Source organism: Aspergillus multicolor (genome assembly GCF_047715735.1).
Source record: "Aspergillus multicolor strain CBS 133.54 unplaced genomic scaffold BDW74scaffold_15, whole genome shotgun sequence".
Taxonomy (NCBI): Eukaryota; Fungi; Ascomycota; class Eurotiomycetes; order Eurotiales; family Aspergillaceae; genus Aspergillus; species Aspergillus multicolor.
In genome coordinates, this window is record NW_027395966.1 from 527481 (window position 1) to 542443 (window position 14963).

Genomic DNA, 14963 nt, shown 5'->3' on the forward strand with positions numbered 1-14963 from the left:
AGAAGGGATAGACATACTCCACACTCCTTGCATTGGCAGTTCTGACCGCAAGTGCAAGTGTTGGGTCCGCTGCAGCCGCAGGTGTTTCCAGTTCCACAACCACAGCCAGCCATTTCGATAATGTGAGTAGAAGTAGATTTAAAAGGTTCTGATGTTTGAGATGTGGATATAGTAGGTTTCAGTGCCACGGATGCAAATATGGAGATCAGATTGCGTGCCCAGATGAAGCTGGGGGCCGAGGATTTATAGGTCCGGGGCTCTGTGGTAAGTGGGGGAGCCGGATCATAATGAGGTCAGGAGGATCACGGTTTGCGGCGTTCCACGGTACGGCCACTCATGCTATCATGCTTCTTGGAATCAGATCCCATAGGCGGCCGAGGGAGAACCTAGGCCGCAGCTGTAACGCTGTGACGGCACTCGTGTTACAAGAGGGCTTCGCCGGCCGATAGGATAGGATGGGATTTGAAACCTGGGGTTGAGACGAAATGCGGGTGATGCCTTGCTTCCCCTCGCCTCGCCTTGCCCTGTTCGTATAAAGAACCCTTATCAGCTGTCAGTTTGGCAAAAGGACCCCGCGGAGTACTCCGTAGACTGAGGGTGCATCGCATCCCTGCAAGAGCTTCAATCTTGACAACGCCGATGGCTGTTTATCGTAGAGCCAATTATAGCGGCGAACAGGTGGACATGGTCATGCTCTGGACATCCCTTGAATATCCGGCCTCAACAGCTTCCGATGGCGTCAGGATGTCCTTGCTTTGGTATGGATGACGCCCCAATCAGTCAGCTGGATTGCAGCCCCAGGGTTCCTGGCTCAGATGATACTACTCGGAGTAGTTGGGACCAGGCCGATATCGAGTCTGCTGCGTTGTTCTGGGCCTGCTTTGTTGTTGGCAAGCTAGGACACTGAACACATGTTAATTTGGCAGGTTTTGTCTCAGTGATTATTGATTAGATCAAGCTCTATAGTCAACAATGGCTTCCAGCTCAAACATAGTAGTGTTTGTCGGATATAACGTGGTGTTGCAGATTATATATTGTTGCGATGGCGAGCTGAAGCAAGATCGGTAAAAGCTGAAGGAAAGAGACATGACAGATGGCCGGATAATGCCGTATAAATAGTCGTTCTAATGATCAACTTGAGGACCTTGATCGCTTGATCCTCCATAGTAATCCGGCGACATCGTGGCTTAAGGCATTACCGATGAGTGACGGGCCCCACGGAGAATAGTTCTGTCCATCCGAATGCTTCAACCTCATCTCTCCTTCTACGCTTCTACCTGGAGCTTTCTCTCACCCCCCCATCAAATATTAGCTTCTGTTCATATCATTCTTCCAGTTTGCCTTTTCCTCTAAAGCTGAGTCCGAGTCTGTGTTTGGTCTTTCACCTCATCGTGCTCTCATACCCCGTCTTCTTGTCTTGCCTGGTGGATCTTGGCGCCTTCCCCAGCGTTTAGGCCCGATAAGACCTCACTCACTCCACCCGATCGAAACCTCCCCTCGCACCTCTCAGCTGGCACCTTTCAAAGCTCCATCGCCGTATCTCGCTTCAACACTGAGCGTTTACCTCAGAGGTAAGGTTTGAAGGGCTCCTGATCTGGTTCGAGCTCAGGGAAGGGTACTGAGCTGCCACGGGCATCAGGACCCACCACTGATATAGCTCTGCTCTCCTGGTTCTTCTTCAAGAGCCGGGCGGAAAGGGCAGATTGGAAATATTCGATCTGGCAGACGTCCCTCCTTTTTATACGCCCTCGTCCGCGGCCCCCGACCTCCCCAACGCTTCCGTCCCGCCCGATTCCCTCCCTTCACGCCCGAACGCCGGCTCCTCCGATAACATTCCTCCCTCACCGCAGCGAGATACCGTCAGCAGCCACCGTCGGTCCGGCACCGCCGAGCGTTTAGCCTCCATTAACCGTCGCCGTCGTTTAAGTCCCTCTGATACACCTGATTCTTATACCTACGGGACAGGAGGTCGTGCGGGAGGTCACCCGGCGGCAAGGGAAGCTAGTCAAGAACAAACTACCAATCAGTTCGGCACCTTATCAGAGGGCCATCCTCCTTTGCCCAAGCGCAGGCGTTTGGCGAATATGCGACCAGATGGCATTTCAAGTACCAACAACTTCTCCCAGCTCTCAAAGGGTGGGGCCGCCTCGCCCGCTCAGAAGGCGGCCCTATCTCGAGCTTTGAACGGTCAAGCATCGTATTCTACTTCAAATGGGGATACGAAGATGAGTGGACTCCAGAAACCATCGAAAACCTCTTCATATTTCAACCATGACCGTGAAGAGGTCACTAGGATACTCATCCAGAGTCTCTATGAGCTTGGCTACAGCAGTTCGGCAGATCTATTGAGCAAGGAGAGCGGCTACCAACTTGAAAGTCCAGCGGTTGCTATCTTCAGAAATGCAGTACTCGCGGGACGGTGGGCTGAGGCCGAACAGATACTGGTACAATCATTCCAGGGACACAGCGAGGATGAGACGACGAGCAAAGAGAAGCTGGCGTTGGTTGAGAATGCAGAGAAGAGCGAGATGTTGTTCTATCTCCGGCAACAAAAGTTCCTTGAGTTATTGGATGCTCGGGATCTCGGAGCGGCGTTGATGGTGCTTCGCCATGAACTGACACCTTTGAACTACGACATCGGACGCCTGCACGCTCTTTCCAGGTATGAAGCTCGGCTTTATATTTTTTTTTCACGCTCACTAACGATTTACGAGTCTACTCATGTGTCCTCCGGAGCACTTACACGACCAGGCCAGCTGGGACGGTCCCGTTGGCTTTTCTAGAGAGCGACTGCTCTCCGAACTTTCTAGTGAGTCAAACTGACCGCTGTCAAAAAGTTCTAGACTAACCAAAATAGAATCGATATCTCCATCGGTGATGATACCAGACAACCGACTTGCAACGTTATTAGACCATGTGAAGCAGAATCAGATTAATCAGTGCTTATATCATAATACGGCGCAGTCTCCATCCCTTTATTCGGATCACATGTGCGACCGGGATGACTTTCCCCTGGGCACGAAACTCGAGCTCAATAAACACACCGATGAGGTTTGGCACTGCCAATTTTCTCACGACGGCACAAAGCTAGTCACGGCAGGCAAAGACAAGAAGGTTTTCATTTACGACACAAGTACATTCTCTGTACTTCTTACGTTGGAAGAACATAAGGAGGGCGTCGCCCATGCCGTGTGGAGTCCCGACGATACCAAGTTGATCACCTGCTCTCGTGATTCTACCGCTCGTGTCTGGAGCACAGAGGTATGCTTTGACTTTTATGCGTTCGTGTTCTCGAAACTAACCGAAACAGACCGGGAGATGCCTTCTCACTATCAACAACCACCAAGAGCCGGTGACCGCAGCGGTATGGGCTCCTGACGGTGAATCGTTCGTGACAGCTTCTCTGGACGTGACTGCTCAGCTGTGCCATTGGAATATCCGGGGCCAAGCAAAGTATATGTGGCATGGTGGTTTCCGCGTCTACGACTGCGCTATCACCCCCGATGGGCGGCGTCTGATTGCCGTGGACGTGGAAAAGAAGATCCGTGTCTACAACTTCCATACGCACGAGGAGGAATATATCCTCCCGTTGAAAAGCAGGGCGACTTCCGTTGCTGTCAGCAAAGACTCCCGCCACATGCTGGTAAATCTGACCGAATGTCAAATCCAATTGATCAACATCGAGACGAGTGAGGTTATCCGCCGTTTTCAAGGCCAGAAGCAGAGCGAATTCATCATCCGGAGTACATTTGGAGGCGCTGCAGATAATTTCGTCGTCAGTGGTAGTGAAGGTATGATATCTTTCTCCTCGGATCTCCGCCGCGGTTTGCTAATTCCAGAAGATTCTCGGATTTACGTATGGCATAAAGAGAACGGCACATTAGTCGAGACTCTCGAAGGACATCTTGACGGATGTGTAAACGCGATTTCATGGAATCCTGCCGATCCAGGCATGTTCGCATCAGCAGGCGATGACCACTTGGTTAAGATGTGAGTCCTTTCGCCAGACGGTTACATGAGTCTCATACTAATTCTCGTATCAGCTGGACTCGAGAGCGCGACGCACATCCCAATAGTACGCCAGGGAAAAGACGAACGGTGTCCGGGAACGGCTATGCTCGAACAAGTGCCTTGCGGTCGACATCAAGCTTTTGATATCGCTTCTTTACGCCTCTACATCAACTAATCGTGCGATCGTCGCCGTTTATGTCCATTGCTCTACGTTTCTCACATTTTTAACTGCATATACAACCCCTTCCCGACGTGTCCATGTTCCATGTTCTATTCTATACAGGTCGCAGGCGCCAACATTTTGGTATCTCAGATTGTCACATATTTTGCATTCCTTCGCTGGCGTTGCACATCCCATTTCCCTATTTCCATATTATCACATAGGTTCTGCATGTCCATACACTTGCTATTTCCCCCTTTGTCAATCAATCAATACACGGTCTGGTATCTATTTACATCGTCTTGTCATTATTTCATCTCTCCACGCAAATATGGTTTTTGGTGTTCAAATAAATCCGAGGAGTGTTGGGTGTTCCTAGCGGACTCAAACTTGGGTTATCATTGACATTGTCATTCTTTTTATGGCTCGTTCCATACATATCCCAGTCTGTTTCATTGGGGTTTGCACATACCCTGGCTCAACTTCATTATCTTTCTGTCAATCAACTACCTACCTTAGACTTGCGGACTTGTTAGGGGGTTGAACTAATTACTGAATAGCTACTTCGCTATACAAATGGATATGAACAGCTCTCTACGTATTCCACTTTAAATGCAGAGATGTACAACAAAGTATAAATGGCAACAAGCTAGGATAGACATTTCCCTTAAGGTAGATATGAGGGGTATACTTGGCAAGGTTTCAAATGCACCGGGCCGTTTGAAGTTTTCGGCGTTGTCACCGTAGCGGGAAAGATATATTTGTTGGTGATGATAAGATAAATTGACTGAGCAGTGAGGAACCAAGAGTATTAGTTCTCAGTTCAGCGGTGGAGATGACAGAGCGAATATAGATAATGCAAGGGTCTTACCATTCTGGTTATTTTCCCGTTTCCTCCACTCTGCGCTGTGTCCGCCTTTTGCCTGGCTTGTTATTCCCGGCCCTGGTCTGCGGTTGCTGCTGCTGCTGTTCCCAAATATGCCTAGATAGGTAGAAAAGGCGTTGCCGTCGATGAGGGGATGGACTCGATGTGCGTGGTTACGAGGCGCGAAAATCTTTGGGATCATAAGAAGTGACTGGCTGAAAGCATTTTACAATTCCGAGGTCTAGTAAGGTCGTGATAAGAAGTAGAGGAGCAGGCATGAAGGTCGTTTAGGAGAGCAGGTCGGCAACTGAGCATTTTGTTAGTCGGATAATACAGAAACAACCACGACGTGGGATGTTCGGCTTACCATTCATGGGCATCTCATCGATCTGTGTGGAATAGTATAATTCGATATCGCGCAGAATGCGCACGTCGTCGCTTGTGACAAAGTTGATCGCGACACCCTTGCGGCCAAATCGACCGCTTCGACCAATACGGTGGATGTAGTTTTCACGGTTTGTGGGGAGATCGTAGTTGATGACAAGCGAGACTTGCTGAACGTCGATACCACGGGCCCAGACATCGGTCGAGATCAGCACTCGGGAGTTACCCTGGCGGAAGTCCTGCATAATACTGTCTCGCTCCTTCTGAGGCATCTCTCCGTGCATGCTCGATACTGTGAAATTGGCCTCGCGCATCTTGTCGGTGAGCCAGTCGACCTTTCGGCGGGTGTTGCAGAAGATGACGGCTTGTGTGATGGTGAGAGTATCGTAGAGATCGCATAGGGTATCGAACTTCCACTCTTCCTTCTCGACGGCGATGAAGTATTGCTTGATACCTTCAAGCGTCAATTCGTCACGCTTCACGAGAACGCGGACAGGGTCGGTCATGAACTTGGTCGTCATGTCGAGCACATCATATGGAAGAGTAGCGGAAACAACAACCACTTGCGTGGCTGGAGGGAGGTAACGGTAGACGTCGTAGATCTGTTCACGGAATCCGCGGTTGAGGAGTTCGTCTGCTTCATCAAGAACCAGCATCTTGATGTGGCGTGTGCGGAGGTGGCGTCTCCGGATCATATCCGCGACACGACCGGGTGTACCTGAGACAACGTGCTGGCCGTAGTCCAGCTTGCGGATGTCTTCACCGATATTCGTGCCTCCGATACAAGCGTGGCATTGAACATTCATGTAGTCGCCTAGGGCCATGATGACCGACTGGATCTGGGTCGCAAGTTCACGGGTGGGGGAGAGGACGAGCGCTGTAATATGTTAGATTAGTAGCGCAGCGGTGCCTTAACCGGCGTACCTTGAGTCTCGCGAACGACCGTATCGATGACTTGCAGAGCGCTGATCGAGAAAGTAGCCGTTTTACCGGTACCGGACTGCGCCTGAGCGATTGTGTCGCGACCCTTGCAAATTTGGACGATAGCGCGAGACTGAACGGCTGAAGGAGACTCGTATCCGTACGCGTAGATACCACGGAGAAGGCTTTCCTTCAGGTGCATATCCTCGAAGGTGGGAGCAACGGTAACCTCCCTGGAGGTGTTAAACTCCATCTTGTCTGGAATTGCGCCATTAGCATTCGCGCGTTACGTTGGCAGACAAGAATATACCGTCTGCTCGTCGATCAATTCCGTCCGCCATTTTGATTAGTGAATCTGAGTATTGGACGATTTAGAAGAGAACTCTTTGTTGGTCGAGGTTGAGTTTCGAGTCCCTTTGGCAGCGACTTTTCCGCCGAGAGCGACCGCCTGGGTCACGTGCGAGGGTCTCGCCGCAGAGCTCTGGAACAGCGCGGACAACCTTCAAGCCAAACACGGAGAGTTTTGATTGAAAATCCGACGTCTTACAGAATGGTGCTCGAAGATCAGCGGTTTATTCATGAAGATTTGGAGAGATTGGAGCAAGCCATAGCAGATCGCGTTGCAGAGGAACCCCGTAATGTGAGTTGGTCGGGCAGTTTTTCTGTCTGCCCATTGCTAATGATTGCACTGCTAAACAGATACGTGAACGTCTGTCTCGCGACCATGAAATTGCGCACTTCCTAAATCGCATAGATGAGCAGTCTAAGCGGTTACTCGATATCTACAAGAACACCGAAGGCGAACGCGAGAAAGAGATCCAGGCCATCTCCACCGGCGACCAGTTCGAAGAATTCTACAAGCGACTTCATGAAGTCAAGGACTTTCACAAACGGTATCCAAATGAACCTGTTGAGAATCTTGAGCGGGCGTACAAGCGCCGTCAACCAGGCGAGGGCGAGCCGACCGGAATGGAGGTTGACACGATGTTCACCGGAGAAGAAGGATATGGACAGTTCCTCGACCTTACAACATTACATGATCAATACCTGAACTTGCCCGGAGTCAAGAGACTGCCATATATACAGTATCTCGACATCTTCGATGCTTTTACACCCCCGCAACTACCGATCAAGCGAAACAACAAGCTCTCGGACAGGTATTTTCAATATGTAGGGGAGCTTGCAGACTATCTTGAAGGGTTCCTTAAGAAGGCTCGGCCCTTGCAGGATCTGACCAAGATCTTTGCTAGCTTTGATGACGATTTCGAAAAGCAATGGGCTGCGAATCAGGTTCCCGGATGGACGGAAGAGAAAGCCAACGACGGTACACTGGGTCCGAAGACAGAAGGATCCGGTGAGGGTATCTGGTGCGCCGATTGTGAAAAAGAGTTCAAGAATGAGAATGTGTACAGGAACCATTTGACGGGCAAAAAGCATATCCGCGCTGCCGAGGCTCGTAAAGCTGCAGGTAACTCGGGAGAAGAGCCTGCGCCATTCACCAGTGGACCATCAGCAGCTCACCGGTTAAAAGAGCGAGCCGTCGCTGAGCGCGAACACCGCGTTCGTTCCTTGGCAAGAGTCCTCATTAATGAGCGACAAGCAACCAAGATCAACGTCGAACGAAGACAAGGTATGACGGAGAGGGAGCGTCAAATGGAGCTTGAGGCAATGCTTGCTGAATCAGAGGATGTCGGGGGTGACCGTGGGAACGAGTCTGATGAGGAAGGGGAAGATCGCGTCTACAACCCTCTCAAGCTTCCTCTCGCATGGGATGGAAAGCCTATTCCGTATTGGCTTTACAAGCTACATGGCCTGGGCGTGGAATACTCTTGCGAGATCTGTGGTAACTATGTTTACATGGGTCGCCGCGCGTTCGACAAGCACTTTTCCGAGGCATTACATATCTTCGGATTGAAATGTCTCGGCATCACGTCGAACACCAACCTCTTCCGTGAAATCACTAAGATTGATGACGCCATGCGGCTTTGGGAGAAGTTAGAACAAGACCGCAAGAAAACCAGAGACCTCCAGGACAACGTGGTGCAAATGGAGGATGCAGAGGGCAACGTGATGCCTGAACGGATATACCTCGAGTACGTTCGCCCCCCCAATCATCATACATTAGTGATGTGCTAACAATTACTAGTCTCCAGAAACAAGGTATCCTCTAAGTGGACGCTGGGACAATTTCTTTGCATACTGTTCATCGTGTCGAAACCTGGCGTTGTAGGTATCTTTTATAGCTTATACCAAGGTTGTTGCTTATTTAGGGAGAGTTGAGTGTCCAGTGCGCTGACTAGAGCATCTACCTAGTGCGCCTGGTATTCGAACACAATTCAACTAGAGTATACGGAGTACAAGTCCTCCTGGGTCGGCCTGCCTTCGTAGTCTTTGCCAGCAATCCATTAATGTCACGTGTTTTCGTGAACCAAGGGCGCGTTCCGTGCACTTTCCTCCGCCCCGCTCGCGTTTCTTTCAGTTCATCAGTGCTTTCACCGAGGCCTTCACTTTGGCTCTCACCTTCGATTCCGAGACTCCATGGGGTGCAATATATTATCAACTATCATCCCTGATGAGAGAGGCACAGCAGTGGAAAGGTGTCGCGCTTAGAAGACACCCCAGTCACCACCGGCACAACCTATGGGGTTCAAGTTCACTTTCCTATGTGATTTGCTCTCGTCGCTCGAGGACAACAGGATTCTGAAAGCAGCCACCGAAAATAGGAACCGGAACCCGGATGTCCGGACTGTTACACAATGGTTTGCTCGGCATGATAAGAAGTTGCGCGATCGCGAAACCGACCGGCTAGCGCTCCTGTCGTGCATGTTCCCAGAGAAGCGAACGGACCGCGTTTATTGGTTGAAGGATACAAATTTGGCTAGGGTCATCGGTAGATGCTTATTGCTCGGGCTATCCCGTCGCGAGGAGCTTGAAAAATGGCGAGTCGCCGGTGGAGCAGATCTCGGTCAATGCGTCGAGAATGTAATGCGACAAGCGGAGAACCATGTTGTCGGAGGTCAAGAGGTCACTGTGGAGGAGATTGATACGGCGCTGAATATGATCGCCTCGCGCTGTCGGTTCTCTGGACCAAATGTTCGACGCCAGCGTTCTGCGGTCGACGTGGAAGGAACCCTCTCCCCCCTATACCGTCGGCTTAGCAGCAGGGACGCCAAGTGGCTGACGCGGATGATCCTCAAGACGCACTTCTCTGATATCTTGCCGGAAAAGTTGACCTTGAAGAGCTTCCATTTCTTGCTGCCGCATCTCTTGCTCTTCCAGAATTCATTAGAAGCCGCCGTGACACTGCTTTGTTCCGAACCAATCATACATTCCCCCCCTAGGCCTGAGATAGGGTATGCGAGGGACTTGAGCAAAATAGCTTTGCATCATCTCACCCCGGCAATTGGGATCAAGGTCGGAAGACCAGAGTACTATAAGGCACGAAGCATCAAGCATTGCTGTAATATGGTTGGACAGCGGAGGATGAGTGTTGAGAGGAAATATGATGGCGAATATTGTCAGATACATATTGATTTCTCCAAGCATTCTGATTCCATTCAGATATTCTCTAAGAGTGGCAAAGACTCCACGGCAGATAGGGTGGGTGTTCATCAGGCCATCCGTGATTCCTTGAGAATAGGTAGGGATGGCTGCGGCTTCAAACAACGTTGTATTCTGGAGGGTGAGCTCCTTGTTTGGAGTGACAAGCACCAGGACATCATGCCCTTCCATAAGTTGCGCAAACTGATTTCTCGATCTGGCCTCTTTATTGGGACAGAGAGCGATTCTCCGTTAGTTACCACCATCCATTGACATCCGTGGGATGATACTGATAGGAACAGGCCCCAACCGTATGAGCGCTTGATGATGGTATTCTTTGATATACTTGTCCTCGACGAAAACATACTTTTACGGAAGCCGCATCGAGAGAGGCGGTTGCTCCTCAAGAGCACAGTGCAAGTGATCTCAGGCGTTGCCGATATTGCTGAACAGCGTCTTATTGACTTCTCCCGCTCTGATAGTCAATCTAAGCTTGAGAAGCTTTTCTCTAAAGGCATTGCTGAACGATGGGAAGGATTCATCCTGAAAGGATGCGAGGACCCGTATTTTCCCATTCTGGCTGACCCCGGAACCAGCTGCGAAGGCCGTTGGATTAAGCTCAAGAAGGATTACATTCCAGGACTGGGCGACACGGTAGACCTCGCATTGATTGGCGCGGCATACAATGCTTCTGATGCTTCCATGCTAAAACTCGCAAAGAAGGAGACTTGGACACATTTCTTCGTGGGCTGCCTTGAGAACAAAGAGGATGTCTTGCAGAAGTCCAGTGCCCAACCTAGGTTTCGCGTCATAAATGTGCTCGACCACCACGGCATGAGCCAGACAAATATGCAAACACTCAACAATTTCGGCAAGTTTAGGGCTCGCAGTGTAGACTCTGACGGCGGGATCGAGATCTTAGACATAAGACCCGGCTTGCCGAAAATCGATGTTGTCTTTAAAACACCGTTTGTTGTTGAAGTTCTAGGAAGCGGATTTGAGAAGCCGTCAGGCGCTCGATATTACACTCTCCGTTTCCCCAGGATCCTGAAGGTCCACTCAGATCGGTCCCTCGATGATACTGCTTCCTTCCGAGAGCTACAAGTTCTAGCTGAGGCAGCAGTATCCGTCCCAACGGATGAGCTCCTCGAACAAGAAGCAGAGTGGGCAAACCGCATTAGATCGGGTACTTCCAAGTCAGGCTATTGCTCAGATGATTCACAAACCTCGTCTACCATCGGCTCTCCTGCTTCTCCAAAGGCTATCCCCATATACGTTGATCGTCCAACCTCGAATTCGTCAGATGGATCGCCACAAGCTGCAGGCAATGTCCTCACGAATAACGCAAATGTCTGGTCAAATGTGAATACTCGGAAACGAAAAGCATCGCCGTTCGCACCTGGGCTATGTGTCAAGGCTGCCTGTCGAGTACCAGAAAAGGGCCAACCAGTGGACGAAGGTGCAAAGTCGACCATGACCATTATGTCTTCCTCACAATATCTAGCAACCACGAAAGGCAATCTCCGCAGTGATCCCACTACCGCAAGCGTCCAGGTGATCTCAGTCGTTGAGCATACATTGAATCTTGAAGAAACATATCGATCTCCTCTCACAACCGTTCCCATCTATATCCGTCCCAGCTCTGGTCCTAAGCTCCAGCCAAAATTCAATGATTTCAAGAACATTACCCACACCCTGGAGGAATTCCTTCTCATGCTGAACATTGAGAGCCACAAACCCGATTCAGGCAAGCCTAATACCAGTCCGGTTTCCCAAGCCAGTACGCTAGGAATTGTATTCGCCGACTACTCCCAATGGCCGCTAGGCCCAGCACTGCTCCAACTGAGCGAACAAATCTCCCAGGCTCTCACCGCACGTTCTTCCAACCATGACCTTCGAGGTCGAATCTTCTTCCTCGGCTCAGATTTCGTCCAGCAAGATCTCGACTGGACTAGCAGCAAATTCTGCCTCCGCAAGAACTGGGACAAAATCAGCAAGGTCTACTTCTACGCTTGTATAGCCTGGGACGCCAACAAGCACGTCGCCCTTGGAGAACGGGAACCTCTTGACGAAATCCCTAGTACGCCCCTGGATAATGATGATGCCGTTAAAAACTCCGCTGCTGCCAGCAAAGCCTCTAACACCACGCGGCGGCCCTCTCCGAGCACGATCATAAGACAGAATTGTGTACCTGCAACCATACGCAAACCACAACTCAAGATACTATTCGATAGAAAACTGATTTTTGAACTGGGGCAGTTAATCTCCCTATACCCCTTGGTGAGGGCTGATGCGCAGACGTGATAACTGCGTTATTTTTTGTTATCTATCTTGGTCTCACTTTGTCTACAATGGACTTTCTGGATCAGAGCCTTGGAACCCCTAGGATAGATGGTTATATGCCACTAATTCTTACCATGTTATGAATAGAAATTGGCGTCTCTGAGGCAGATAGATCCATTCTCTACCTCAATCATATGCTAAAGAATACGAATTCATATTCACCCCCCCTCCCCTGACTTAAGCTACAAAGTATGCCAGCAAAACATAATAACCATGGTATCAAGCACAAATATCCGCCAAACAACATGACAACGCCGCGCTAGTCGATAATGCGTTGAGGATAACGGGAATCAAAGAGAATAAACGTATGGGTGGAGCATTGAGCACAGAAAGCAAGCAAGGGGGACGAAATGAAGTAGCTCATTCGCCTGCCTCCCTTCTAGCCCGAACATCCCTCATCAGCGCCTTGGCCTCTTCAACCTCCACTCCATCTTGGCATAGCTCCCCTGCCAGCTGATCCGCACGCTCTAGATCGCCATGACGCAAAGACCATCTTGCGAGCCATAGCCGCGCCTTGGAGGTAGTAGCCGTTGGCCCGGTGCCGTGATACGTCTCCTCGTCCTCATCATCCTGGCGCCTCCTTGCGCGCCGCTGTCCCCCTGCAGTTGACTGGTCGTCGTCGTTCTCACTATCCCATAGATCAGACCCCTCATCGTTCGGTTGCCCACCGGTTTCCTGCTGCAATGTGAGCTCCATGTACGCGGCTGCTTCTTCTTCGTCTTCGAGACGCTCGTAGAGCGTAGCAATCTGATAGAGTGTCTCTGGGTCGAGGATCTTGCGCCCGTGGGCACTGCCGTGTTGCGAGGGGTCTTCGGCGTAGTATGAGCCCGCGACGAGGGCGCGCTTGAGAGCCTTGATGCTGTGTTCGATGCGGCCCATCTTTGCGTAGCAGGAGCCGACGGCCTGCCACATTTTCGGATCGTAGGGACGCAGTGCTGCGGCGCGTTGGTAGTAGAAGAGGGCGTAGAAGGACATGTCTAGGACTTCGTAGGCCTGGCCGAGACCGTACCAGGCGCGGTAGTCCTTGCGGTTAACGTCGACGGCACGGCGGTAGGATTCAATGGCGGCGTGGGTATTTTTCATCTCGATGTACTCGTGGCCCATCAAGGTCCAGGCGGAGAGAAAGTTGCGGTCTAGGGTTAGGGCGCGACGGAAGTACATGACAGCTTTTTCGTGCTCGGACTTGAGGGAGTAGTAGTTTCCGACGACGCAACATGTTTCTGGGCGGAATTTGTCTGTGGCGGTTGCGACTTGGGCTACAAACGCTAGTTGCGGCCGCGCGCCCATGACATAGAGGATGTTAGAGTAGTGGTCGAGACTGTCGAGGCGATGGGGAGAAGTGATTAGTATGTCCGTGAAGATGTGGGAGGCTTCCTCGAAATCTGCCGGATGGTTAGTGGTTATTAGGCCGCAATTGGAGCAGATGTACCTTTCGAGTGATAATAGAGTAGTGCTCTTTGTGTCTTCAGGAAGGCACTGGAGGGAAAGATGCTTTCGAGTTCGGCAAGGGATTGATAGGTGTCTTCAGTGGCTTGGTACAGCTCCTGGCTGCAATGAACGTGGAAGATCAGGGTCATGATGTTTCGGGGTAAATGCTCGACGACTTGTTTCAACTGCGTCTGGTTAGTGACAGAGACACGCAACGGGGTTGAGAGATGCACGTCTTCAGTACTCGCAAGCAAGTCATTCAACTCTTGCCATGCGCCCCAATGGAACGGGTTCAGATGGACACTCCTGATCAGCCACTTCCGCGCCTCCTCTTCGTTTCGTCCTTTAATGAGGATGATTCCGTAGAGGTACTCAAGCCATCCGTGGTTTTGATCCTCCACCCCCTTCTCCCGACGCTCTGCAAGCCAGCCTTCTAGTCCGCGAGCAAGATCGGGAAGCTCTCGATTGACAGTCGCGCCGCCGTCCGCCGGACCTAGAACCATCTCCGTTTCCTCATTCTTTCGCTTTTCTCCGGCGAGATACTTGGCATATAACGCGAGGAACAATGATTTCTGACTGAGTCGCGGGTACGGGTTCCGCTTCGCATCACTATCTTTCGTTCCGGATTGCGGAGATGCTTGTGATTTGCCCTTCTTCAGAGACGACTTGGGTTTCGGTTTCGGCGATAGGGTTGATGTTGATAGTGAGACCGGCGGTATCGTCGGGGGAAGGAAGACTGATGCGCATCGATCATATTCGCGCGTATCAAAGTATGCCTTTGCTAGGAGGTATTTGTGAGACTCTTGAGCTTCCAGCGCAGCTTCCGCCGGATCTTGGGTGCGGAGGTAGGGATTCTGCGGAGGAGGATCTGTGATGTCCATCGGGGACTCGGGGTCGGTGTCATAGTTGTCAAGTGGGAGGACCGAGTCGAGGATTTCAGCTGCCCTGGGAGTACATGAAGTTAGCAGAAAGATGAAAATGAGGACTCCAAGGGGGAGCTACCATTTGGCCGACTGATAGAGACAGCGATCGGAGCATTTGATAGCCGCGTCCTCCAGTCGGAATTTGAGATCCTTGATGTCGTCCTCGTTGAGATTGGCGGCCATTGTTGAGCAAGGTAGCGCGCCCTGTCCGCGATGCAACTCCGGCAGCGTATGATGTCGACAAGCGAGGCAGCTTGGTCAATCAGCACCTTGTTGTTGGACGTGCAGCAGCCCGCGGCAGTCCAGATTTCCCGATTGGGGGAGGGCCAAACAAACACTGCAAAACGAGGCTCGGCGGGGCAGCCAGGTACTGGGGCTACCGAGTAGC

At 51.1% G+C, this 14963-nt stretch overlaps 5 protein-coding genes across 5 annotated transcripts; 3 read left to right on the forward strand and 2 right to left on the reverse strand.

Annotated features, from left to right (window-relative positions):
* Positions 1 to 2084: 2084 nt before the first annotated feature.
* Positions 2085 to 4155, forward strand: BDW74DRAFT_179010 (uncharacterized protein; the record flags this gene model as incomplete). Its single annotated transcript, XM_073729335.1, has 6 exons — positions 2085 to 2662; positions 2715 to 2809; positions 2858 to 3261; positions 3311 to 3791; positions 3843 to 3990; positions 4044 to 4155. The coding sequence occupies 6 exons, from the start codon at positions 2085 to 2087 to the stop codon at positions 4153 to 4155; spliced, it is 1818 nt and encodes a 605-aa protein (XP_073583159.1).
* Positions 4156 to 5323: 1168 nt separating this feature from the next.
* BDW74DRAFT_179011 (ATP-dependent RNA helicase eIF4A) lies at positions 5324 to 6682 on the reverse strand (the record flags this gene model as incomplete). Its single annotated transcript, XM_073729336.1, has 4 exons — positions 5324 to 5343; positions 5404 to 6297; positions 6345 to 6599; positions 6652 to 6682. 4 exons carry the CDS (start codon positions 6680 to 6682, stop codon positions 5324 to 5326), a joined length of 1200 nt encoding a protein of 399 aa, XP_073583160.1.
* A 188-nt stretch (positions 6683 to 6870) lies between these two features.
* On the forward strand, positions 6871 to 8691 carry BDW74DRAFT_154853 (SF3a splicing factor complex subunit PRP9). The gene is made up of 3 exons (XM_073724740.1): positions 6871 to 6981; positions 7041 to 8434; positions 8488 to 8691. The coding sequence occupies exons 1-3, from the start codon at positions 6892 to 6894 to the stop codon at positions 8510 to 8512; spliced, it is 1509 nt and encodes a 502-aa protein (XP_073583161.1). The 5' UTR covers positions 6871 to 6891; the 3' UTR covers positions 8513 to 8691.
* Positions 8692 to 8747: 56 nt separating this feature from the next.
* Positions 8748 to 12303, forward strand: BDW74DRAFT_185689 (ATP dependent DNA ligase domain protein). The gene is made up of 2 exons (XM_073731084.1): positions 8748 to 10132; positions 10184 to 12303. The coding sequence occupies exons 1-2, from the start codon at positions 8982 to 8984 to the stop codon at positions 12183 to 12185; spliced, it is 3153 nt and encodes a 1050-aa protein (XP_073583162.1). The 5' UTR covers positions 8748 to 8981; the 3' UTR covers positions 12186 to 12303.
* Positions 12304 to 12359: 56 nt separating this feature from the next.
* BDW74DRAFT_154857 (anaphase promoting complex subunit CDC23) lies at positions 12360 to 14843 on the reverse strand. The gene is made up of 4 exons (XM_073724741.1): positions 14655 to 14843; positions 13886 to 14597; positions 13654 to 13837; positions 12360 to 13606 (listed from the first exon to the last, which is right to left on the reverse strand). The coding sequence occupies exons 1-4, from the start codon at positions 14756 to 14758 to the stop codon at positions 12585 to 12587; spliced, it is 2022 nt and encodes a 673-aa protein (XP_073583163.1). The 5' UTR covers positions 14759 to 14843; the 3' UTR covers positions 12360 to 12584.
* Positions 14844 to 14963: the final 120 nt, after the last annotated feature.